Here is a 26,661-nt window from a genome sequence, read left to right as displayed (position 1 = left end):
CCGCAGATGTATCTAATCTCTGCAGGCAACAACTCAAAATATCAAAAAGCCATATCTATCTATACAGTAAAACAGCTTAATCAGGTACGTGAGGACATTTTATTATCCATCATCTGTCTTTCAACTGCCTAGAAAATCCATAGAAAAATGAACTGTCTGCCGCTTAGTCCATTGTTATAAAAGAAAAATAGTAATAATAATAAATCAACTAAACTATTTTAAAAGACAAAATATTTTATCATACTTTTATGATCACTGGTTAGAGCAGACTGATATTGTACTGCTTTTTTTATGCCAGAAGGCTGTATGACAATACTGATCTAATAGAACAACAATGAAACGTCCATGATTGGCACTGACACATGTACACATATTTCATGAATTACATTCATTGCATATACTGTATTGTACAGAGGCAGTGACTGAGATGATTATATTCCCTCTCATAAAACATTAAGATGTCTTCCGTCTTTTTCAATGTCTCTTCTCCTCTCTGTTAATTCCCTTTCTCCTCTCTTGTGCAGCTGTGTCTTTGCTCCCTCCATCCTGGGGTTGTGGCTTCAGCAGCATGCCTTTTTCTCCTCCTTGCCCTGAGTCTCCTCCAGTGACACCCCTGCGATAAGACATGAATGGAGACGTGTTTTCACCAAGATGGTTGCTGACTTTCGTTAAGCACATTAAAGGGGAATTTAACACTGCTAAAGCATTCCTTTCCAAGCTGCCCCAATTCTCCAATTAATGGTGAAGCACAAAATATCACATCAACCTACATTTTATGTTTTCCTTGGGGTCCAGCAGTGGTCCAAATACAGATTTAGATTTAGAGCCTTAAAGTACCAGTAAACTTCCAATGCAGTACACAGATTGCCTTAAGCAAATCACACCATTACAGAACAACTATTCTTTCAGGAGGGGTACTGAACCAACAGTTACAAGCATAACCAGCCACAGAGAGGCAAGGAAGACAGCCACTCAGAAAGCTTAGTAATGTTTTCTAAAAACATCATGTCATCCGTCCTTCTGTAAGAAAAAAAAAGCTCCCCGCTTTTATTTGCAGTTAAAAGAGACTTTCTTGAGTTCATCGTACTGAGGATGTCTCCCTGGCCGATGCTCTGTGTGACTGCTCCCTCCAGCTCCTTCAGGATGGCGTCCTCAAAGGATAATGCCGCCACACGAAAGAAGAACTCGTTCACGTTGTCTCCTGAAAAACATAAAGCCACAAAATAATACCGATAAACTCAACACAAACTGAATATTTATTAATGACCAATGCCACATTTGCACAGAGGAACTCTACCCTATCCAAAAAAGCTTGGTTATTCTATCTTAGTAACTTAACAATACAACAGATAATGGTATGATGGTGTTACAGTGTAGTGATTTATTCTATTACCTGTTTTGGATGACACCATCCAGAACTCAGCCTGTAACTCTGATGCCAATTTGACAGCATCTCTCTCTAAACCGACCCGTATCTCTGGAGACTGGAACATCAGTTGAGAGATTAGTAATAACTCAATACACAGATTATGATACTGTGATTTTAATTGTGTGTGTGTGTTGGTGTGTGTGTGTGTGTGTGTGTGTTGGTGTGTGTGTGTGTGTGTGTGTGTGTGTGTGTGTGTTGGTGTGATTGTGTTTTTGATCATGCCCAAGATATGTGATCTCACCAGCAGGTCACTCTTAGTCCCAACCAGGAACACAGAGCAAGAGTTGGGCTCATTCTCCCCCAGAGCCTCCACCAGCCACTGCCTGAGGGAGACAAACAAGACAAACACTATTCTCAACACCAGCACTGGCAATCATACCCACGCCACAGTCTTCCAGCTACAGCAGCGTTTCTCAAAGGTGCACTAACATAGACTAAAATGCAGTTTCAGTTCACTGCTGTCTATATGTTCATTTAGTGGGCTTGTTTACATCACTGATTTTGTTTAAAGCTGCAGAGCAAGCTGTGTATATAGTATGGTCAAAACAAATCTAGTATCTGTACAGAGAATGACTAAAAAAAGAATATAAGCACGCAAAGGCCTTTGTGTCAATAGGAAACATTTTAGCGAGCGTAAATTACTCATCTTACCGAGTGTGTTCCAAAGTTCTGATGTCCGACATGTCAAAGACTGTAATAATTACTGTAAAAAAGATTGCAAAACAGCATTATTACAGATCAAAAGCAGATGAGTGTATGCTTAGCTTCATTGTGCTGGGAGATGTTACCATGTGCTCCTCTGTAGTAAGCTGAGGCGATGCATTTAAATTTCTCTTGACCCGCCGTGTCCCAGCTAACAAAATCAGAAAGTTGACATTGATGTCTTATCTTAAAAACTAGATAATGATTTCCAGTTCAAGCCTGGAAATGATATCCAAAATAATATCCTGAACACACAAACCACTCACATCTGAAGAGAGAAGGGCGTCCCGGAAAGCTCAAATCTCTCAATCTCGAAGTCTACCCCAATAGTGGCTTTATAGTCCCTGTCAAACACATCCTTACAAAACCTGCAGGGGAGGAAACAGAGTACTTTGCTAAATATTTAAACATTAAATTATCTAGAAAGACAGCATAAACATGTTCAGGTAACATTTGATGGATTATTAGACATACAGTATATTTACTTTCAGTCCTATCTCGTGTTGGACGCACAAACATCTACCATTTGGCTTTTCAGATATAACACCAGAGTTGTTCTAACACCTCAGTGAGTCTTCTAACCAAGCGCACCTGTTAATTAAACAGGTCTTGCCCACATTCAAGTCTCCAACCACCACAGCTTTGGACATCTTCAGCCTGTCCCACCTTCAAAGAAATAACACAAAACCAAGATTTATCCGATAGAGACTTCAATTACATCAATGAAATGAACAAAAAAGAGGTAAGTCACCAAAACAAATATAAATGTGCACACAGAACTCTTAAATCAACCACACATGCACTGCACCCCAACACACACTAACACACACAGTTTAATGATTCATTTGAATCCGCCAATCACATTTCCAACATAAGGGATTCAACTATTTCCAGATAGTATGCACTCTTTAACACTTAAGAGTAGAGAAAACATCACACACACACACACACACACACACACACACACACACACACACACACACACACACACACACACACACACACACCAGTACAACTCACGCCTGTTGTCGCTCAGCCCTCTCCTTGCACACGCTCTTCGCCTGGCTGTTCCAGTCGTCTTTCGTCTGCAGACATGCCTGTGGGTTATAGCACTACAAGGAAAAGAAACAACACACTTAAGATGATAGACTATAAAGTCTACGGTCAATAAATTACTATATGTCTATAATTACTTAGTCGACTGCTTCATGCCCTACATATACATGATTTGATAAAAGGGATAGGGGTTTTTATAACTTATTACGCAAAGAAGGCATAACGCAATAGTCATTTGGTTTAGGCCTAATCATTAGGCTAGACTAAACTGACATGAGTCTGTATAGATGCCTGGTCTTAGGCTATCATTGTTATAAAGTCTTCAAAATCCTAAAAAGAGCTTTGGATGCCAATGGCTGAATTCCTGAGGGTATCACAACCCCAACATGAGGATTTCAGGCATCATGAAGTCAGGTGCTCCAACCAAGAGGCTAACTTCATTGTTGTAACAACATTTCATTTTGAGGTTAGAGTAATTTGCTTACCTGGAATCTGTCGCAATTCATTAAAATAATCAGTACAGCAATTACAAACGGAATGAATCTTTGGATGCACAGCAGACCTAAACCAAACTAATTTTAAAAAGGACAAAAAAACGGGGCTATTGCCAGTTGCCATGGTCCGTTTGCTTTGTCCTGTTCAGTTGCAAAACTGTGATGTTTGCTAGATATTCCATCAATGGAGTGTTAAGTCCCATATGATTTCTTGAAGGAAATTAATTTGCAGGCTGCCATCTGTCTATAATTTCCTGCCGTGTCTGTGGTGCTCATTGGCATAAATAACTCTTTCTTCAAAGTGACCTTAAATAAATGTCATTCAAACTTAATCTTAATGTGGTACTGCACCATCGAAATCTCATCTGTTTGCCACATAATACGTTTATAAGATGATATTGCCAAAAATGAAACAAAATGACGAGTCAATGTCAACAAAATACATTATGTGAAGGCTCATAAAAAATATTGCACTTTGACACGTCGAGTATAAACTGTGTACACATAGATATCCTATCTCCATGGTTTTGATTAGGTACAGGCAGGCAACAATGTGACCTGGCAAATGTGATTTGGCGGAGGATGTAGAGAGGTGGAGGTGACGTGTGAAACACATGTGAGCTTGGTGGAAAAAGATGATTATGAAGGAGTAGAGAAGGTGATGTGGAACACCAAGAGGAATCAAGTAGCACAGAGTAATATGAGGTTTATGGGAGGAGACATGTTGGACAGAAAGAGATGCGGTCATAAAGCATGGACAGAATTAGTTTCAGTCCTGTGATCTGCAGCGAAGACAACACTGAGGCCCCTCTGTTCAGATCACACATTTCCAATAACGCCAGTCTACATTAAAGACTACACTAACAGGATGTCCCCTACACTACACATATACATTATAAAGAATATAGCAGGAAAACATAGGACCCATATGTGACTTTGTGTGTTTTGACGGAAAAGTGATTTAGTGCTGTAACAGATTAAAATTGTATTTGAAGCTCATAATACCGTGGTTCACTTTAATCCAAGCATGGGTGGATCGTAGGAATTCACATAACTATCTGACATTGAGAGGATTCTACCTTTGGGAAGTCACAGATAACCCTGTCTCGGCTGACAGGTGGGCAGAAGTGCATCTTGCCGTCAAGCATCCGAGCTCGTTGGGCACTTGGTATCTGCTGTGGGTGAGAGCATAAAGAATATTGTCAACCCTCTGGCTAGTCAACCATGTACGGTCACATGAAAAGGACAACGAATTCCCTCATGTATGATAGCTAAGATCTTATCTTAGGTAACGTCAACGTTATCTACTGTTCTCAGTAACATTCAGCTGCGGCGGTTTTGCGGTAGTAATTAGGGTCAGATTAGTGTAACGTGTCTGTACAAAACGCACATGGAGCATTTAAGTAAATGGCAACAAAAAAATAACCTCACGTTATTCCCAAGGTATTCGCTTACCGTTAGCTAACGTTAGATATTGCTAACCAATAGATGGCAGCTAAAAATGAAGTTCAGAGAGACCGCTGCCTACCGCTGCCTAATCTGCATGACGGAATCAAAAAAAGAAAGTATTTGTACTCACGTAAATTATCTTTTCAGACGACTTGTTGATTTTAAAATACTAAATTAGGCATACTGGCTGTAAGAAAACGTAAGGTATCAGCTACAGTGTCTCAGTCACTGTTAGCTGCATCAGATTCGTCCCTGGGTCACCATGGCAACCGCCTTGCCTGCCAGGCCTACATATCACGTGTGAAATGACCCCACCTTCACTGCCCCTTCTTTCACTCGTTCCTTGAAGTCGAACAAATGAGCCTGTTACATAGCCTATTAGTATAAAAGCAATTGAAAATGAATAATCATTCCAAAAAGTGATATTCTCGACCTCATATGATAAGCTATTGATTGGTCTGTGTAAAGCACATTCCTCACAACTCCGACAGTCACCATGCAACATCAAAGAAGGCAGTCAAGCACTTTAATTTCTCTTGTAAAAGAATAGAATATGTTCCATATTTTAGTTTTCCATATTTTATATTGGGGGGGGGATTAATGTACTCACCAGCAGGTGGCATTAGTGCATTAAAAATGAAGGCTGGTCATTGAGGCAGAAATAAAATATTTTTTACTGTAGGCTCATATCAATCTATCCATCCACATATCTGTCTATGTATGTATCTAACTGTTTATCATACATCTAATGTATGTATCTAACTATTTGTATTCGTTGGTTTGTCTTGGCAATAAAGTTTATAGCATATCTCAGTTGTAACTTTAATTTAATCCTGTAGGTGGCGTTAGTGGGACAGAAATGGCAGTCATAACATGGATTGCTGTGTCATGCCAAGCATGTTAGATTGTGCCCTCCTTTCCGCTGCATGACTGCATGTGCGTGGCACACTCTGTGGGAGGAATACTAACCAGTTGAAATCCAGTCATTTACGAACGCCAGTGATAGAGCGAAGAGAAGCTCTCCTGACCGTTTGCATTCGCATCTGCTCTTCATGCACTGCCGAAATAATGTGGAGGCCATTTTTCTTTTTGCAGAAAAGCTGCTGTAGTGTATTGGCAGATAGGGAAATGCTCCAAAGCCTTGAGACATTTGGAGAGGTCCATGGCTGGGTCAGTGTCACAGCGCACTGGCTGTCTTCTTAATGGCTGTTAAAGCCCTGATCGGAGTGAGATGATGGCTCTCCTTTCGCCCTCAGTGCTATTCCATTTCAGAAGCACTAATCGATGATGCAGGCCCTGCAAGATAGCCAAGAAAGTCCAATTGATTTGACCCAAACATTAATTCCCATTAATTACCACCCAGCCTGCAAATAGCCATGGATGGCAGAAGATTGGCATCAGAGAGGGAATACCTTTATGTGTGTGTCCAGTGTAGAGGGAATGCTCTCGTGTGTGTATGTCATTTCCTGTGAGACTTATTTAGAAATTGGTGCTTGTGACATCTGCAGCCGGAAGATCATGTGTCATGGTCTAATTTGACATGTACTGCTTAAGATTATTGGTGTGTCTAGGAAGAGTAGGATGAAAGCACTAACAAATTGACGATCTCTATCAGTTTTTTATTTTTCTGAGTTTTTCTATTTTATGCGATATATGAGTTCAAGGGACAAAAGAGTGTAATTGTTGTGATGAGCTAGCTTTAAAACAGAGGTTGTCTATCTTACTCAATGACTCACACACCTACGGTTTTCTCTTGTTGTGGTCACCCTTTATGTAGACACTACACATGGGAAACACGCAGGTTTTCTGATTTAAAAGGGGAGATCTTATATTTTAAAACCAGTGGCCTGTGACTGTTGCCCTACTCCAGTTATTTCATCTCAATTTGTGCATTTCACTCAATAGCTCTAGTGGACACTCCCAATCTCTGTGTCCCTCCTCGAGTATCTTTTTTTCCCAGCTCATCTCCTTCAGTGAGCTCCTCATGACTGTCACAAGGTCTAATTCTAGCTGGCCCTTCTTCGCCCAGCTTACTGGGTTATTCATTCACCTAGTTAAGTTTTCACGACAATGTACAACGTGTACGACATGCACGACAAAAACCCACTGTTTCACTGAAAAACACAAATGAGGAATGTAATTGTGCCATGGAAAAGTTGGAAGAAAGATGGGTCCAGAAAAAAAACTTTCTGAAAGAAAAGAAAGAAAAGACTCTGATAATGCGTAAAATCATGTGTAAAATCATGTGACAGCTTTTTTCACAGTACCTGCAGAACAATAATTTGCCATTCCTGCTAGTAATTGGATTACTGTAATTTAGATAATGAACTCAGCCAGATTAAAATACGTATGAGGTTAAATGTTTTGGCTGTTCTCAGAAATTTACAGGACTTTAAGAAACAGGACAATCAGATAATCCCATTACTGAGCCAGGCTTGGACCACACAGTAGAATGCGTAAAAGCTTTAAAAAAGATACCACACTGTTTATTCAGTGTCAGATTCTCTGCCTTTACTTGCTTCTCCTAGTTTGTTTTTGTCTCTCCGTCTCCCTCTACAGGAACTGGAGTGTGGATCTGCTGCTATATGTCTGAGCTTTATGTCCACACTTCCTCTTCCTGGTCCTGCCTCTCTTTACCTGTTTCCTGGTCCTGCCTGTCAATCAGCCTAAACCTGATTTCAGTTTCTAATTACCTGCCTGCCTGTTCTAAGTGTTTTCCTGTTTTGCCTTCTGTGTTGACCTCTGCCTGTTCTGTCTGATGTTGCCTCTGCCTGAAGATTTTTTACTGCTGCCTGGTCTGTTTTGGAATTTGTTCTTTTTTGACACAGACCCTAAATAATCTGTTCTTTCGCAATTTGGGCTTTTTGTATTGGATTACCCTGCCCATATCTTGGGAATCTTTTCCGAACTGAGCCTCCGTGACTGCTCTGTATCTTTCTGGATTATGACCCTGGACTGTATTGCTTTTGATGACTTGTCTCCAATTAAACCTCCAACTGAGCCAACCTAGTGTTGTGCATTTGGGTCCTCTCTCTTTCATTTCATGACAAAGTTCTGGCCAAAATATGGACCCCACTGACACTAAAACCCACATGGAGGAGCTTGGGATGGTGGTTCATACTCAGGACACTCTGAAACTTTAGGCTCCACAGACTTGGAACGGCAGAAAGCAGAATGCATGTTGATGAAAAGGACAATTTATTTAAAGGCTTGGCTTATTGCAGTTCCAGATATGGTGATTTGCTTCTGAGACTTAAGCTTAGTAGGAGCATGCAAGTCTTCTTCGATTTGACCAATAACTCCCTGGCTGAGCCTAGCATGGGGTCGGCTAGCCTCCTGCCGGACCCAGTTCCTGTGTCAGCTATCGCTATCCTGCTAGCTCCCTGAGTCAGCTAGCTTCAGGCCTGTTAGCCCCTTGCCTGATCCAGTTACTGAGCCAACCAGCCTCCGGCCCAGAACCCCAGGTAGTTAAAATGGGCCAACTTCGTCTCTAGCCAGCTTCTCAGTCTGCTAGCCCACAGCTTGCTAGCCCCAAGTCAACCTCCCAGACTGCAAGTGACCAGCCAGATAGCCTCAAGCCTGATTCTTCCATCTCAGTGCTCTAGGTCACAACTCCCTTCAGCTCAGTAGCTCTAGAACCAGAGGCATTAGCTCTAGATCATGGGCAGGGCCCCCTACTCCAGATTCAAACTTAGAGGAAAGATTCCTTGCAGCGGGGCTCCCAGCTCTAGATCCAGTCACCACAGGGACAGTTGTGCTGGCTCCTAAATCCCCAAGAGTCACCATTCTGGTGAACTCGTCTGGCATGGCTATCAGACCATTCACCAGAGGAAAGCATGGCTCTCAACGACATCATGCATCTCAGCTACCCAGCGCCTTGGCCACTCATCAGCCCGACACCATGGAGTTCCTGCTGCACAGTGCAATGGAAGTCCAGTTGCCCAGCACCCTGGCTGATGTCTTGTTTGTTCCTGAGCCTATCCGTGATTCTGTTCCCAAGTTGACCGACACCTCTCCTGTACCTGACCCTATTCCTGAATCTGATCCAGAGTTTACTGACGCCCTGCCTGTTGCCGAATCTGCTGATGCCTTGCCTGTTGAGCCTGTTCCCGAGGAGGCTGGCACCTTGCCTGTTGCTGAACCTGTCGTTGAGTTCCTGTTCCCAAGTTGAGTTCACTTCTGTTCTCGAGTCAGTTCCTGTTCCTACGCTTGAGACTGTTTCTGCACCTGCGCCTCAGTCTGTCTTCCTTGCCTCCAGGACATCCACCAAGGGTCTCAGGCTCTTGCGCTCTTTGGTCGTCTGGACATGTGTCCCTCTTCCTGACCCCCTCCACCCAGCTTGGTTTGCACTTTTTGTTTGTTCTGGAGCGATGCCAGGAGGCATCCCTTGAAGGGAGGGTACAGTCAGACTCTGCCTATACTTCCTCCTCCTAGTTTGTTTTTGTCTCTCTGTCTCCCTCAACAGGAACTGGAGTGTGTATCCTTGTTTTCTGTGTGTCCTTTGCCCTGCCTCTCTCTACCTGTTTCTTGGCCCTGCGTGCCAATCAGTCTCAATCAGCCTATACCTGATTTCAGTTTCCAATTACCGTTGGCTTTAAATAGTAACCTGCATGCTTGCTTCTCTGCGAGAACGTTCTAGTCCGTCAAGGTGGTCACTGCCTGCCTGACCTTTCTTCTGCCTGACTGTTGTAAATCTTTGCCTGTGTTGCCTTCTGTGTTGACCTCTGCCTGTTCTGTCTGATGGTGCCTCCGCCTGAAGATTTTTTACTGCTGCCTGGTCTGCTTTCTGTTTTGGAATCTGTTCTTTTGCAATTTTGGCTTTTTGTGTTGGATAACCCTGCCCATTTCTTGGGAATAGTTTCTTGAATCCTATTAACCCTCCATCTGAGCCATTGTAGTACTGTGCATTTGGTTCCTCTTTCTTGTTTTGTGATATTCGAAGGAGTGGCTCTGGTCAATAAAGCTCTATAGACACTGTAAACATCTCTCTCTCTCTCTTTCTTTCTTTCTTTCTTTCTTTTCTGAACAAACAAAGACTCATGTTATGAAATACAACATACAAAAATGTGATTGCCATCTTACTGAGGGATTTGAACTACAAATGAAGGCATGCCTGTAAGAAATAGAATTTGAGGAATTCTAAGTTAACAGTCTGGTTCCAGGTTTGATATAGCAAGGCTCTGCATTTGGCATTTTTAGATACCAAACAACTTTGTATAAAAATCTAACATGTTCAATTACTATTATCATAAATGCATGTGTTAATAACAACATAATTGCACTTCACTCTTGATGTGGTCATTGAATTGCCAAATAGTATTATCGTAGGTTAGCATAATGCACTAGTGAGATTTTTTTTTAAACACATAGGACCTAAAATGTGTCCCTCAAGCACACTGACCAGTAACCGGTCAGGTCAGAGGTTCCAGGTATGTGAGGCCGGTGCTGCTCAGAGACACCATGTTGTGGTAATGACCCATGATATAATTGCAGATAATTACACCATAGAGAGAGTGTTGCTTTGCTGGGGTTCTTCAGCTCTGCATCACCATGGATTTCAGCACGGAACAGTGGCCTGCAGCTTCTTCCAATAAATCATTCAAAGCCCAACGCAACACGATGCCGTGAGCATAACTTCCTCTCAACTTCCCTGCACAGAACTCCCCTCCTGCTTTCAGGTAGAATTGTGAGTTATAAGAGGGAGTAATGAACTCTATAAGTTTATGTTCACCTTCAACTGAAGCCTGAGATGAGAGTTTGGCGGTCCATAAAAAGCACATTTCTCAAAGTGGCTGTCTTACTGTTGCCTAGTGACTAAATATCTGATATCTGATTTAAAGGAAAGAAACACTGACACAATCAGATGAAGGGATCTTAGAACTTGTAATGTCTAAATCCTCCATCATTTATTTAATGATAACGCCAAGCCACTTCAAATGATTATCAAAATTGGGCATAAGTTGAATGTGAATCTCATATTTATCACTTAAAAAGTATGAAAATTATAACCATTGGTGTAAATTAAATAATGGCACTGCTATTGGTCAATGGAATGGAGCGAGGTGCACATTTCAGTTCTGGTTATGCAGGGATACAGAATAAATGTCTTTGATGGAATATATATGAACAGCTGTATATTAATGAGAACCATGGCAGTGCAGAAGTAAGACATTCACACACATACACACACACAAACACATATACGCCAACCCCGCCCAAAACTACCTCACAAAAACATCTTTAGCCCAGGCACAATTTGCATAATTATTTTTATTCACTATTATTGTTCTTTTTTTTGTAATATATATTATTTTTTTTCTAAACCGTTCAGGTTGTTGTTGCTGCTGCTGTTGTTGTTTTAAGTGGACATCCTGTCAAGTCAAGCCTGAAGCCCTTAGCAGAGAGGTGAGTGCGTCCTTAGAGTCCTCTCAGATGGACAGGGGGAGGGAAGGTGGAACTGGCCGGTCCCCTCGTTTCTTCCTTCTCTTGTTGTTTTTTCTTTCCTTTTGCTGCCTCTATCGTTCCTCCTTCAGCCCGTCCTAATGGATCCTCAATTTGCTCCTCACAAAAGAGTTGACCCTGACAGAATATTTACACAATTTGCCAAGGGACACTGTCCATTCAAACGTGGTGTGTTTTGAAATGAAAGAAATTTGTTTTTGCTCGTTCATATAATATTTTTTCTTTTTTTTTTCATGTTTACAGTCTCCAGCTTTTCTCGCATAGATTATCTATAAGTTCACTTTCCAAGTTGGGGCTTACTGACGGCACAGTTATGTTCTTTCTTTACTTATACTCTTTTCAATAAATACCTCTCGAAAAACATCTGTACAAGTGTACACAGTGTTCGACTTATAATATATTTTGGGTATGTCTTAATAAACAGACAAATAAAAAAAATAAAAAGGAAAACAAGTCCAACTAAATTCTTTTGTAAATTTAAAAGTGGCAAAGTAAGAAAATCATGCAACTCTGAGTGCTTCTCTCAGTACAAACCAAAAGAATAACATGATTTGTGGGCCTGTTTTATTTACATTAAAATTGGCACAGTTAATTTTAGTTTGGAAACTGGAATGGTCTGTGCTATTCAACACTATCCAGTGCTAACACTCATTTTGAAATCTTCACACTGGCTTTGAAAGGCAGGACTGATGAGTACTTTAAAACAACACTTTGAAAAGAAATAAAACGTTAAATGGTCAACTGAAAAAAACCTCTTGCCTTGACAATACAGTGTATGGAAAAAAAATGATGAAACAATTTCTGAAGCTCTAAACCGTTACTATGGAGCCTTTGGCATGGAGTCAGCTGACATGACCTTTGACTTTAGTCCTCTGTTCTCCATGATGTTGCCAATCCAGTGGTAGCCCCCATCTTCAATCAGGAGAGACTATGTTTTAAAACTCTTCTTAAACTCTTCTTTTTTTTAAATATCATCTCACAAAGCAGCTTCACTCAACTATGGCAAATAAAAACACTGTAAAAGACGGAGTGAAACCAAAGGTGGGGTAGGGATAGGGGAGGGGGGATGAAGTGCTCCTGCTGCATCCACAGTTTGGCAGCACAATCACTGGGAGAAGGGTGGGGTGGGGTGGGGGTGGAGTAGGGGATAGGTGAGTGGCTTGACTTCAATTTCCAGTGTTTCCATGTCAAAAAGGTGCTTGACTTTTGATCCCAAGTCCTTGTGTGTGAACAAACATAAAGTCGAGTGGCTTGTGTGTGTGTGTGTGTGTGTGTGTGTGTGTGTGTGTGTGTGTGTGTGTGTGTGTGTGTGTCTCTCTGTGTGTGCATGCATGCACCCATATTTGTGTGTGAATGTGTGTGTGTGTGTGTGTGTGTGTGCATCTGTGGGTGTCTCTACATAAGCATATATTCATTCAGTGCAAACACATTTATGTCAACCTTGTAAAAATCTGTCTGGACCCTTGGGCTTTCTGCATCAATCACTCAAACAAGATGGTTGCTGTCCCATCACTCCTCCCTCGCCCACGCCCTTGGCCGCCCAGCAATCACATTTGACCTTGAGAGAGAAAGAGAGATGGACAAGACAGACAACAGAGCTTTATCATACTCATTCTGGGTTTCATCTTCTTGTTTTCTTGTTTTCTTGTTTTCTTGTTTTCTTGTTTTCTCGTTCTCTCTCTCTCTCTCTCTCTCTCTCTCTCTCTCTCTCTCTTCTTCATCAGTGGGAAGGCTTTTTGCAGACAGCCTCCCTAACCCAGTAGTAGCAGTTAACTGCACCATCACGCCCACCACCACCAACTCCCATCTATGCACACACACCAATTCACCCAACCCCCTGCCCTCAACCTCTCAACGCCTCATGCCCCCCCACCCCCCCTCCCGCCCCAATAAAAGTCCCCATGTCCTAGCAGAGGCCTATATACTTGAGATTGTTCTGGATGATGACGTCCGTGACAGCGTCGAACACAAACTGGATGTTGCTGGTGTCGGTGGCACAGGTGAAGTGGGAGTAGATCTCCTTGGTCTCCTTGTTGCGGTTGAGGTCCTCAAACTGGCGCTGCACGTAGACGGCTGCCTCCTCATAGGTGTTCTGGCCCTTGTAGTCGGCAAAGCAGACGGTCAGCGGGATGCGCTTGATCTTCTCGGCCAGCAGGTCCTTCTTGTTGAGGAAGAGGATGAGCGAGGTGTTGGTGAACCAGTTGTTGTTGCAAATGGAGTCGAAGAGGCGCAAGCTCTCCGCCATGCGACTCTGAGAATGGGAGAGGGTTGGGAAAGAGGAAGGAGGAGGGGAAAGGGAGAAGAAAAGGCAGGGGAAAACAAGAAGAGAGGAAAAAACAGTCGTTTAATCAAGCGCAACTTACAAGGTTGATTAAGTAAGCCACTCGTACCGGGCAGGCAGAGATAATAGGTACCTTGACCTAAAATACACCACATCTAATTTTTCTTAACCCTTAACCCACAAACCTTGGTGTCACTTTCAACGTGCAGCTCCATTTTCCAAAAAGAAATGGGAGCAATAATTTAGCACTGAGGACTCTGTGACTTGGTGCTGTTTTCAGTCTGTGCATCAGGGTCAGAAGCAGTCACTCTAAGTATTAGGCAGAATGAGATGAGGAGCCTAACACAAAGACCATTCACATATCAAATTGGACTCAGTTCAACTACAGTTTACAATCACTTATTTAATCCAGTTTTATGTGTAGTAACTCAGTCAGTGAGGTATGTGGAAACTTTAAAGTAACATATAAAATAAAAGTAGAAATTCTCTTTTGTCTTTCTTTAATCTTTTTTTCGTCTTCTATCTTTTGGGATCAGGTTAGCCGTAACATTCTTGAATATAGCAAGAACCAACCAGGCCACTGGTGTAAATGTTAACACTGCAATTGACCCAAAAAAGTACAGGAGATTCTTAGAGTAAGGTAAGCATGTAACCTACTGTAATCCCACACGTACACGCACCCCCCCACACACACATATACACACACGCACACACACAGAAAGACAACCAGTCAGCACAGGGCTAGCCAGGTCTGCACTCACTGTCTTGTGTTTTGTCAACACGCCCAAGGAGCTTAATTCAGACAGAAACCCGGACTTGAACTTCCCCGTCCTGAACATCCCCGTCCTCTCTTCCCTCTCTACCTCCCTCACTTTCTCTCTCTCTCTCCCTCCCTCTCCCTCTCTCTCTCCCTCTACATCCCTCACTTTCTCTCTCTCTCTTTCTTATCCTATGTTCCTCAGCCATACTTCCCTCTTACTCCTCATTTCTTGGTATACGTTATCTGTCTGTTTGTCATGAACAAAATGACTGTGACTACTACAAAATCCGAAGAAGCTGAGAAAATGGTTTAGTCACACAGAGCCAATTAATCTTTCCATTCCAGGGATATGCATAATCTGTATTTACACAAACATGAATATAAACAACAGTACAATCTGTTTTGATCATTAGACGGCTTGACGGGTTTGACAATAAAGGCCTAAGTGTTCTGAAGACACCCTTTTCATCTTCTGTAAACTTAGAGTGGATGACAAATCATCCACAAAATGTGGTCAAATTAAGAGAGTATAACATAGGTTTATGGACGGTTGAGTTTTCTCACAAATGAAGTCATTTCTCCAGCTCCTCTACTGCTGCCTCAGCGCATGCTAAGCTAAGCTTAACGATCACATTCAACAGCTGAGCTCCACAGTGACAACACATGCCTGCTGAGAGCGACCTGCCCTTCAAGCCAAACACGTGGGTGGCGATGACAAGTCCACCTAACCTCTGCCACCACAAAGCCACCACAGAACACGCTGGACACCAACTCACTGCTCCCGTTCTCCTCCACCTTCGCCTGTATGAGTTGGGTATTTAATTTGTCTGATCTTGAGGGTGCTAAAAAAATGTCATTGCTCTGCAACCAAACTTGCCAGACCTCAAGACATGAGCTGTAAGTTAGGCAAACCCCCACCCCTGCTGTCCCAGAACAAGCCCTACCTCTAAGATTTTTAACCATCATATTCTTTTGCGACGAGGAGACCAGCCAAGAAGGAGAGGGCCTTACATAAACTTTCGCCACTGGCTCTCATGGAGACGCTGTTTACATTGTCAGTCATAGGGCATGGAGAGGGAAAAAACGCAGTAACACGAGGGTCACACACTCACACACATACACACACATCCCTTCACTCCAACAGTCTCACAAAGCAATATCTGTCACAAGTGAAGCACCCTCCTGAACTTGAGATAACACCCATGTCGTGACGCCAGTGAACTGCTCCATATAATGTGTATACTGTATGCTGCTGTATAGAAAGCTGGAGGCAAATATTATGCAATTCAAGCCCCTCATTTTCAGCTGTCAATGCAGGGTGAAAATAAGTTGCCATCCATAAAACTCTGCAATGGCTTTCTGTGAAGCCTCCATCATAAGACTGACATAACCATGTCATAAACATGTCATGATCGATGGCATACACTGTCAATAGTCAGGCACTATTATAACAGTCAGTGTCAAGTGATCTAACACCATTATTATTACCTGTAATTATCATGACATTCATTGAGGCTATGACAACTTACAAGCATGTGACACGGTATCCAAAATTCAAAGAGCTGTTACGACTGAAATCTACAATGACATATATATATATATAACAAGGTTATGTCAGTGTTATGGAGGGTTCGACTAAAGCTAGCAATCTAGATCCCACTAAGACTCCCAAACACTGCAGAACACTTTTATGTGTTCTAAATACTATCTCTAAGTGTTAGAACCCTGCATGGGTTCTGTTGTGAGGATTCCACTACCAGTGTTCCCCCCCGGTGAACTAAACTGATGCATATGTGAGCGCTCCCCTTCCAGAGTCCAGGCTCTCCATCACGGCGCCTCCTGCTGGGCATACTCTCGGGGACGCTGGCTGAATGGATCCACCACAGCCCCTGATAAATGTCCCCCGAGCTCAGGAACAACAGGCGCTCCCAGGGAATAACAAACAACCACAGCACCACTGCCCCCCAGTGCCAAGATGTGTGTGTGTGTGTAAATATACACACCAGCACAGTACTGTATACAGTACAGCAGTTCACAACATATGACAGGATGTGGATATTGACAAAAATTAACCCACTGATCAACAAGTCAGTCATAGGGGTTTGTGTGTGTGTGTGCGTGATTGCTTGATTTAGCCAAAGCTCTTAACCAGAGTGACTTTCAGCACAGCACATACATACATTTTTATTAGCAGTGTGCTTCCTGGGTGCTGAAGCCATGATCTACCTATCTAGTAAAATGCAATAAAATAATAATAATAATAATTGTGGCCTAACACAAAATACATTATTTGGAATGGGGAATATGCCACACATCCCCTTTAAAAATCCTATAAAGTCAGGCCCCTGTATCCGCAGGGCATACGTTCTGGGTCTACCGCTGATAGCCGAAACCATCGATAGTGGCGCACACCTATAACTTGTTTTTTGTGTACATTTATACTTATGATAAAGTTTAATTTATGAATTGTACACAACAAGACATTAGCAACAAAAACTAATAATAAAATAAAACAATTAAAACAATATGCACTGTAGTAATAAAAATGATGTGAATGTGGTCTCTCTCTCTCTCTCTCTCTCTCTCTCTCTCTCTCTATCTCTGGCGTTTTTGCTTAACCCTAAACGATGAAGTAATGAAAAATATTCTGTACACGACATTTTTCCCTTTTCCCTCCCTCCCGTCCTTCATTTCGTTACGTCCTAGCCCCTCCCTATGATGAACACATGAAGGAAACAAACACGTAATGCAACGAGGATGGAGGAATCAAGGACAGACATAAATGAGATGTGTTTAAAGACGAGTCTCGTATTAAAAGTGTGGCAGTACGGAAAGGCTACCCTGAGTTTTCCACGCAATATTAATTGAAACTGAAACTGAAACCGTAGTTAGTGAATCAGCGGATAAGGGGAGTTCCACTGATCTTATCTCAGGGTTGAAAACTAAACATGCTGTAGCCATTAAGCGTCTCTTTGACCCAAAGCTACTTACAGCTAAAGCATAGATTTCATAAAGGTAATGTATCTAGCAGACACTTTTGTCCAAAGCATCTTACAAAGACACCCAGGAGCAAGCAGCAACGCTAACCACTATACTACCAACACCTATTCGCATTTCAGCTCCAAGGGAATTAAACCTGCTATGACCCTAAGTATTATTAACACATTTTTCCACTAGTTCATTCATAGAGTAGGACTATATATAAGCCTGCCTGTGGTTAGCCTAGCTCTTACAAACATATGCCTCCATGGCTTCTATACATATTGTACTAATACAGAACTACTTTGCAAGGGGATGGATCTGGACATTGGCTCTAAGTGAATTTTCTGAATGGATGGCTGTTTGAGTAATATGCCTGAGAGGGTACCAAGAGAGATGGAGTTCAGTATCGGCACACAGAAAACATCTGTCACACGTCAGGTCCTTTCACTCAGCCTGTATCCATCACCACATAGGGAAGGTATTGGTTATAGTCTCGTATCTGACACATATCTGCAATGTTACACACGTATTATTTCAGACTGAAGGAATATAGATGATGCCAAAACTGTTTCAAGTGACCCTCTCCCTAAATCTCGTTGGGTCAATACGTCAAGCTACAAAAATGCACCATTATCTAAGCTGTTCAGGCCTATTTCTGCCTCCTGGGAGGTATTTCTATGCACAATCTGAGATGGTCTAAGGAATCAGCTTGTATGCTATTCATGTAAATGTATGTAAGGCTGCAGGGAGAATATATGTTGTAACAGTGTGTGTGTGTGTGTGTGTGTGTGTGTGTGTGTGTGTGTGTGCGTGTGCGGGAATGGGCCTAGGTCCCATGAAGCATCCATGCATGCATGTGTGTGCATTCAAGCATGCATGTGCCAGTCTTTGTGTGTGTGTGTGGGTGAGTGCCTGTTTCTGTGTGTGCATGCGAGGGTTTGTGTGTGTGTGTGTGTGTGTGTGTGTGTGTGTGTGTGTGTGTGTGTGTGTGTGTGTGTGTGTGTGTGTGTGTGTGTGAGAGAGAAAGTGTAAATGTGTGTGTGTCTCGGCACGCGCACTGACAGCAGGCATGTGGTGTGTAGCTTCAGCTTGTGACTGAAGGAGGAGCCTGACAGGATGACTGGGTTGCTGTTTTAAAGGTTACACAAAACACTGAGGCGCTCTGAGCAAATCACAAGATCCATCGTGAGAAAGAGAGTGAGAGAGAGAGAGAAACAGGATGGAGAAAGGGAGAGAAGGAGGGGGAGAGAGAGATGATTGAACAGTAAGAGACAGAGACACAGGAATGTGACAATGTGAGATGTTGAGAATAGTTTAAATGCCTTTACAAAATGTCTGTGTGTAATAGGCCTACTGAATGCCCAGCAGATGCTTATTCAGCCACAAACCTCCACAACAATGTGCACTAACTCATAAAGATATACACAGACAGACACACATAGACGTGAACATTAAATATCTGAAGACCTCTTGCTTCTTGGGTGAAACCTCAGCGTATAGTTCATTTCATGTGTGTTATAAACCAGTGCAGTCTGATAAGAAAACAGAGACAGACAGAGGGAGGGAGAGAGAGAGAGAGAGAGAAAAGAATGTAAAAGAATAGCACATACACAGAGATAGGCACAGCGCCACCACTTCCAGAACACGTTTCACCCCCCCACCCCCCACCGCCACACACCCAGAAGTGTAGCAGAGCGCTGCATGAGTTCTCCCCACCTTACAATCTCCCTCCAGCTCCTTCCATCCCTCCTCCCCTTCGAGTCCCTCTCCTCTCAGCCTCCATCTCTCTCTCTCTCTCTGTCTCCCTGGGCTCCCTCCAGACTCACAACCCTTAATTAAGCTTACGTATTAATGAGAAGCTTCCAGAGAGCTCTAATGCTTTGTTTCCAGTAAATACTAATCACTGAAGTGAGGAGACTCCTCTCCAGAACATAATTCTATCTATTCCACATTCAGTATGAGACACTGAGGCCGTGTCTTAACCCACCGCTCCAAAAAAAGGGTAAAAAGCATACAGGGAGAAACCACAGTACATAAATAGCTGCATATAGTGGGTCTGTGTTATGATATATACAGTATGTCAGCATGAGGTGTACATTGAATTTAAAGGGAAAGAGGAGAGATTATGTGATGCCTTAAGATGCTTCTGGTTTAACCAAATGGTGTTTGCGGGTAATCCTGTTCCACCTCCTTCCTTGAATGACTCAGCTCCTTCTGCCCAGTCAGTCTGATACCACTGTAGCATTGCTGAAACATTTCATTCAAAGACATTATTTTTCTCCAATACCTTAAGCGAAGCCAAAAATGACATTTAATGTCAGTTAATGAACAGTACCAGCAGAGTAGTAATTAAATAACATTGCTAACGTGATTTGATCAAGCTGATGCTCTATTTTGACTTAGAGTTTTAATTAAAAAAATAAATATTAATTTGCCTAGAAGTCAAATTCTTATCATACCAGATACAGTATGTGTGCCAAGCATTGTTTTAGTTAACATGCACAGCTAAATAAGCTTTTACGGTTGTATAACTCAACCTTCCATTTAGTTGAATGCTGCTCATACCACACAACTGGCTATGAAAAACAAAATCAGACGGTGTGTTGCCTTTTCACGGGTGCAGAAATGGACCCCTGAATAACCACATGCTATTCATTCACCCTGCTGACAGACCAGCGTCCGGGTCCTCATTTGTAGTGTGTGGATTTGCTTTCCTCTTGCCGTCAGAGAGGAGATTTTCAAAGACTGCCATAGTTCACATGCCCATGAAATCAAATTTTATGACTGAATAGGATCGAGGATGTCATTAAAATATGATCTAGACTGTTGTTTAAATGTGTTTTGGCCTCCACATCAAGCGTCCCCAGAACACACACTTACATACATACACACACACAGAGAGAGAGAGAGAGAGAGAGAGGCGCAATCTGCCTGTGCCAGTGACATCCACCTGAGATCCTTTACCTCTCTCTCTCTCTCTTTCTTTCTCTCCTTCTCTAAAGAACACATTCTCTCTCCTCTCCTCCATATCATACCTGGATATCTTCATTGAAGAGACCAGTAACATAGACACACACACACACACACACACACACACACACACCACACACACACACACACACACACACACACACGCACACACACACACACACACACACACATATATAGACACTGCTCATTGTCAACCTCCCTGGATTAGGAGCGTTTGCCTTGCCTGTTGCTAGGATACAGTTACCATGGCAACCCTCTTTTTTAAGAGAGGGATGGGAGCAACAAAAAAAGAAAAAAAGTACAGACAAAAGGACTGGGGGAAAAAAATTCAATCACGCTTCAAAATGTAATCACTATTAACTTAATAAAATGACCCTTCTAATGTTGAAGGCCTACTTTTATTCCAATCAGTATGTGATAGCTTTACTTTGAATTTAACAGACACCTGACTTATACGAGGTAGAAGCAGGGCTTAATTTGTGCCAGAACAGAATATGGGACTTCCCAAATTGAGACAAATATCATAACTTTGCATGTTGATGTTCTTTAAACAGATCGTAATATTTGTCATGGATGGTTATTATTCAAAAAATGCTTTGTTATTAGAGCCTATTTCTTTTCACACAAAAAAAATATCGGCCTGAAATATTGGTTATCGTTCTCTTTTTGTCACATATGGGCTTCATTGTGCCAGATCCTGCCAGAGCAACATTCGGAACCTTCCAAGTTGGGACCAGCACCTATTTGATTGGATAAGTCACTATCAAAACGGTTATGTAATATTTAATGTTATCAGTTTAGTCATTCTTTTATTTCCCATTGAGGTTACTCGTATATCACTATCTTGGATGCATCTCCAATCTGATTTTGTTTGAATAAAAAAGAGAGCGAGAGACATCAATCACTCAGGTCATGCAGTGAGGCCTGAAGCGTGTGGAGTTTTGTGCACGTCACCAGTGCTAATGTTACTGCGGTTTGAACCTCAGCAACAAGGAGGAAATAAATGTCAAAAAGACAATCAAATTAGAATTTTCCTTAAACTAGTAGGTCAGTCGGTTTGTTGTGTGTAGGTGCCGCGCTGTGATGGGGCCGAAACGGAGTGGAGAAGATCAATAGGATTACAGGCAGAATGCATCATATAGTTCGGTTTCTTGTTGGTTCCGTGACTTTTTCTCTCCCTTGACCCGCCGGAACAGCACCCTCTCTGTGCTCTGGGACCACCTGATTTACAAATTATGCAGTGCAGCCAAAGCCCAACCCTCCAGTCGTCAGCCAACTATTTTACACTGAGTGCAAAATGACATCCCTCAGTGCTTCAGTGCCTCGACATGCTCTGCATGGATAACTGTGTGTGGTCTGGCCTTGTCAAAGAGTAAACGTGCAGCCATCCACAACACTTAGAGCCATGCGGGGAAGCTCTCCATCACACCGCTGGGCACTAGCGCCATTCACTCTTACATTTATTAGTCATCTATTAGTCAGCACACAAACTAGCGCTCGGCTAGGGCGGCTTAACGTTAATTTGCAGTTTACTGGATGTACTCACCTGTGATTGTGTGTGTGTGTGTGTTTGTGTAAATGTGCACACATGCGTGTGAGTCTGTGTGTGTGTGTATATGCATACACACACGTGTGTGTATATGCATACACACATGTGTGTGTGCGTCTGTGAACGCCCATTTTTCATTATCACTCTGTCCTCTCTCTCCTCTTCCCCATCTGCTCCTCTCAGCTTCTCTTTCTGTCGTTCCCACCTCTCTCTCTCTCTCTCTCTCTCTCTCTATCACCTCGTTTTCCTTTTTTTTAACAACCCCTGCTTTGTTAATTATAATTTTTTTTTGGAGGCACACACATACATATTACCTACAGTGATGCCATACCCACTAAATGAGGTGAGTGAATGAGTGAGTGAATACGTTAGTGGGTGTGTCAGTAAATGAGTGAGTGAGAGAAGGAGTGAGTGAATACGTCAGTGAATACGTCATACGGGTGTGTCAGTACATGAGTGAGAAGGAGTGAGTGAGTGGGTGGGTGAGTGAGTGAGATAATACGTTAGTGAGTGTGTCAGTAAATGAGTGAGTGAGTGGGTGTCAGTGAATAAGTGAATGAGTGAGTGAGAGAGTTTAGTGAATTTAATTCTTTTGTTATTTTTTGCATACAAAAGAGCTCTAGGATGTAACAGAAGAAATGCCTCCACCACCCCAAGCAAATCCCAATCCGTACAGTTTTGTTAATTAAAAAAAGGTATTCTCTTTTCAATACTTTCCTCAGTATTGTGAGATTCTCATACCATTTTTTATAACTTAACACCAGTGGAAAGGCCTACAGCCATACTGAGAGTACGCCGAGAGTGTATTATAAGTGACTAACCTTGTGAAGAGTAAAGATACTGGACATGAATAATGCGCAAGAGCAGACATTTTCAGAAGCTACTGTATCATTAACCGTAGTTGTCAGTAGCTTGTCTTTCATCTTACATCCTCCCTCATCAAAGACTCACTGAGTCTGAATGTGTGTGTGTGCGCGTGTGTGAGTCTGTGTGCGTGTGTGTGTGTGAGAGGTGAGGGGATCTAATTTCCTCTCTTAATTTTCTCCACCTCGAGATAGCTCCCTCCATCCATCTCTCTTTCTCACACACACACACACACACACACACACACACACACACACACACACACACACACACACACACACACACACACACACACACACACACACACTCACACTTGCACACTTGCTACACACCACTCACACTTATATAGTGTACATATCATACACCAAGCACACACATAGATATACCCACACCTACGCACACATATGTAGATATACTTACACACACCCCAAGGGTGCACAGAGACACACACAAACGCACACAGACACAGACACACATACATTAAAAAAAAAGCGAAACTTATTTTCACTTCCTTCCTGGCTCTTGGCACTGCTGACAGTGTCCCTTGTGCTTACACACACACACACACACACACACACACACACACACACAGACACACACACAGTGTCCTTTGTGCTGTGGGGGAATTCTCGCAGGTACACTCTGACACCTCGACACTCTGAACTCAATTATCACTCCGGTGCGCTTCCACCCCCCGCCTCTCGCCACCCCGCTTTATTTATAACCCGCACACGCTAATTGATACTCCATGCTGATGTGCCCTTCGGAATGTTGCTCCATGTCGCAGAGAAGATGAAACGGGATTCGCCTTAATTGCCAGCCACAGAGGGTCCGGAGTGTCACCAGGACAGGGGTTCAATATGTGCCGCAGGTAATATAGGGAAAGTTTTGGTGGTGGCAGCGGCGGTGGGGAAGGGGTGGTTTTGTGTCTGTGTATGTTGGGATTATAATTTGTGTTTATGTGTGTGTGTATTCGGTGCATGTGTGTGTGTGTGTGTGAGATGCAATGCTCTGTTTCAGCCCTTTATGGGGTCAGTGATGTGTGTGTCTGTCTTTGTTGATGTGTGTGTGTGTGTGTGTGTGTGTGTGTGTGCGCGTGCGTGCGTGTCTGTGTGCGTCTGTGTGTGCGTGTGTCTGCCATGTCCTGGTGAGGATGGCACAGAGGAAGTGTGAGCTCGCGAGATAAACCGCGGTTAGGTTCTAGTGCGACAGAGCGGGCCGAGCTCACCAATGACACAGCGGGGAATAAGATCCGACTCACGTGGGCTCTTCTGCGTTATCTGGGCCGTACATCATTGAACATGGCCGACACACAGACACACACACCCAGAAAACAACCCCCCCAACTCTCACCCATACAGCTATCTGAGCCTGTTCCTGTGCCATGGGAGAGATACCACATCCAAATCAAGCCATTAGTAAACAGTGGCTCTCTTTGTTGATGGTATGCACATTTGACGTATGAGAATTTAAGCTGTTGCCAGAGGGTGTGTGTGTGTGTGTGTGTGTGTGTGTGTGTGTGTGTGTGTGTGTGTGTGTGTGTGTGTGTGTGTGTGTGTGTGTGCAAGTGAAAAAGACAGATGGATGGATGTGTGTGAGTGTGTGTGTGGAGGGGGAGTAAGGGTCCGCAGCGTGTCTCTATCAGTGAACTGTTTAGCCCAAGCAGGTTTCTCATCAAGCACAGCTTAGTATTAGTCTGGAGCTGCTCTCATCTTGTGTAATTCCTAAGCACTACAATCAGACACTTACTGTTATATTTGAATGGTCACACTGTGACTAGTAAAAAAGGCGAGGAGCTGAATAACAGCATCATTCCAACTCACAACTTACAGGTAGCAGATATGGCTCTTGAAAGCAATGTGAGACACTGAGACCTTGAATGGAGTCTGAGACACTGAGACCTCCTGGAGTCTGATTCCGCTGGATTGAAGGGTTTGGTATTTGATGGATTATCATATTGAGTGCAGCGTGACTTTAGGTTGACCACTGGATGCCAGGCCCTCAGCAAATCCATGCCATGTGAAATTCCCTTAAACTGTTACAGTAATTTAATTTAATTGCATGAATCGCAATTTAATTTGATTAAACAAATGTACCTCACATGGAATTTACATCAGGATCCACACTGTCTAACAGACATGCATGCCCCAATAAACAATTTCAAACATCTTGGGACATCTGTCATGTTAACAACAAACAGTACATTTGCTTCAGGGGAATGCTCTGTATAATCCCATGTCAATAATGCTGATGTTTATTTCTCAGTCTAAACTGCTACCTGTAGTCTATTGCGCTAACCATGTTAAAATTGCAAAGTGGTCAGAATAGAGTATTAGAGATTTGTCCTTTGTATATTTTGTAAATCAACTTAAATTAAATAAACGTAGGGCCTTAATTTCATAGGGCAACGAGCACTGCGAACGGGCTTTGCACATCAGCAACCGTGCAGTCGACGGGAATACCTATATTTGCTCATTTCATCGACACAAAGCAGGGCGCAATCAGGCATAAATGGGTTGAGTAATTAATGGATGTGGCAATTAAGTAATTCTTTATTGGCCAATCACAATGATTCAACCATACCTTTTTAACATTCTCATGGAGCTCAATAATAATGTTCCACAATAGAGCGGATTGGTTTACACCAGAAGAGATGTACGGATGTTCTTGTGTGGGAGGTCTGCCTGACATGAAATCATTTAGAAGTTTCACAGGAAAAGGTGTTGGTTTGGAGGAACTCATTTGTACATGGAACTCCAACGTCTGTGTGTGGACACACCCCAGCATTGCACTGACCCACCCATGTTTGAGCTTGGAATCGTGCTCATGTTTTGAAATTAGCAAAATGATTTTGTCACCCACGGTACCCATCAATGAAATCAGGGCTCATCATGTTTGGGCTAGAATATCTTGTTAAATGTACTCTACCAGGGCACAGAAAAAGGTTCACTATATCAAATAAAATAATACTATTTGTAATGATCGCAGCCTCATTGCTTTGATACAACCAAGATACAACTAACACAGGGTGGTACATAGAGGAAATATGTTGGTAATAACTTACAAAACTATGCTTTCGTAACAGAATGCTTAGATGCTTTCCAGCCAATCAGAGTGTGTGGCCTGAACTAACTTTTGTATAATTAGCCTTTTTGTTCTGTGTTTTTTGTGGTGCTGTTACTGTCAAGAGTGGTTGCTGCAGTTTTGTATCGTTCATTCTATGCGTCTGCTCTATGTGTTGTTCTGTGTTTGTGTCTGTTGTTGTCGTTCTTGTCACTCACCGTCTGGTTGTCCTCGTACAGCTTGAGATCGTAGCCACTCAGTTCCACGCAGAAGATGATAGCGGTCACGCCCTCAAAGCAGTGGATCCATTTCTTCCGCTCTGAGCGCTGGCCGCCCACGTCCACCATCTTGAAGGTGAGTTCCTTGAAGGTGAACTTGTTCTCCACGATGCCGGTGGTCATGTCCCGCGAGCGCAGGATGTCCTCCACCGTAGGGATGAACTCGGCCGCAGAGATGCGGTCCAGGTCATTCAGGTAGTAGGCGGTGTTGTCCTCCAGGTGGTACTCATTGGAGCGCTGGAAGCACTCCTGCACGCCCGAATCGGACCACAGGCGCTTCATGACGCCCTGCAGCTCCAGC

The 26,661-nt window shown here is 42.9% G+C and overlaps 2 protein-coding genes across 3 annotated transcripts in view; both read right to left on the bottom strand.

Annotated features, from left to right (window-relative positions):
* Window positions 1-80: 80 nt before the first annotated feature.
* rab36 (RAB36, member RAS oncogene family) lies at window positions 81-5,415 on the bottom strand. Of its 2 annotated transcripts, none has more exons than XM_042709324.1 (11): window positions 5,261-5,415; window positions 4,761-4,856; window positions 3,152-3,243; window positions 2,723-2,797; window positions 2,398-2,499; window positions 2,218-2,282; window positions 2,081-2,132; window positions 1,671-1,752; window positions 1,394-1,484; window positions 1,088-1,201; window positions 81-613 (listed from the first exon to the last, which is right to left on the bottom strand). In XM_042709324.1, exons 2-11 carry the CDS (start codon window positions 4,827-4,829, stop codon window positions 561-563), a joined length of 795 nt encoding a protein of 264 aa, XP_042565258.1. In that variant the 5' UTR covers window positions 4,830-4,856; window positions 5,261-5,415; the 3' UTR covers window positions 81-560. The 2 variants fall into 2 exon arrangements, with proteins under 2 accessions (XP_042565258.1, XP_031433798.2); XM_031577938.2 differs by having other exon boundaries at window positions 4,761-4,853.
* Window positions 5,416-13,265: 7,850 nt separating this feature from the next.
* The window catches only part of gnaz (guanine nucleotide binding protein (G protein), alpha z polypeptide), a 41,365-nt gene continuing 27,969 nt past the window's right edge, over window positions 13,266-26,661 (bottom strand). Inside the window, exons 2-3 of the mRNA XM_012842096.3 lie at window positions 26,301-26,661; window positions 13,266-13,843 (exon numbers count right to left, since the gene is read on the bottom strand). The exon at window positions 26,301-26,661 is cut by the window's right edge and continues 1,196 nt beyond it. Of these exons, the coding sequence (XP_012697550.1) occupies window positions 13,499-13,843; window positions 26,301-26,661 (706 nt within the window). The 3' untranslated portion in view covers window positions 13,266-13,498. The remainder of the gene's footprint in view (window positions 13,844-26,300) is intronic.

This window comes from Clupea harengus, chromosome 12 (assembly GCF_900700415.2).
Source record: "Clupea harengus chromosome 12, Ch_v2.0.2, whole genome shotgun sequence".
Lineage (NCBI taxonomy): Eukaryota > Metazoa > Chordata > Actinopteri > Clupeiformes > Clupeidae > Clupea > Clupea harengus.
The sequence above is the reverse complement of the archived record's forward strand: the minus strand, read 5'-3'. Positions and strand labels throughout refer to the sequence as shown.

Bases quoted from the DNA above. Each gene is read 5' to 3' on its own strand.
- rab36 (XM_042709324.1), bottom strand. From the start codon at position 4,829: ATGCTTGACGGCAAGATGCACTTCTGCCCACCTGTCAGCCGAGACAGG. The intron at 2,500-2,722 runs GTGCGCTTGGTT...CCTCCCCTGCAG, and splicing joins AAGACCTGTTTAATTAACAG to GTTTTGTAAGGATGTGTTTG. The intron at 1,485-1,670 runs GTGAGATCACAT...CTGATGTTCCAG, and splicing joins GGACTAAGAGTGACCTGCTG to TCTCCAGAGATACGGGTCGG.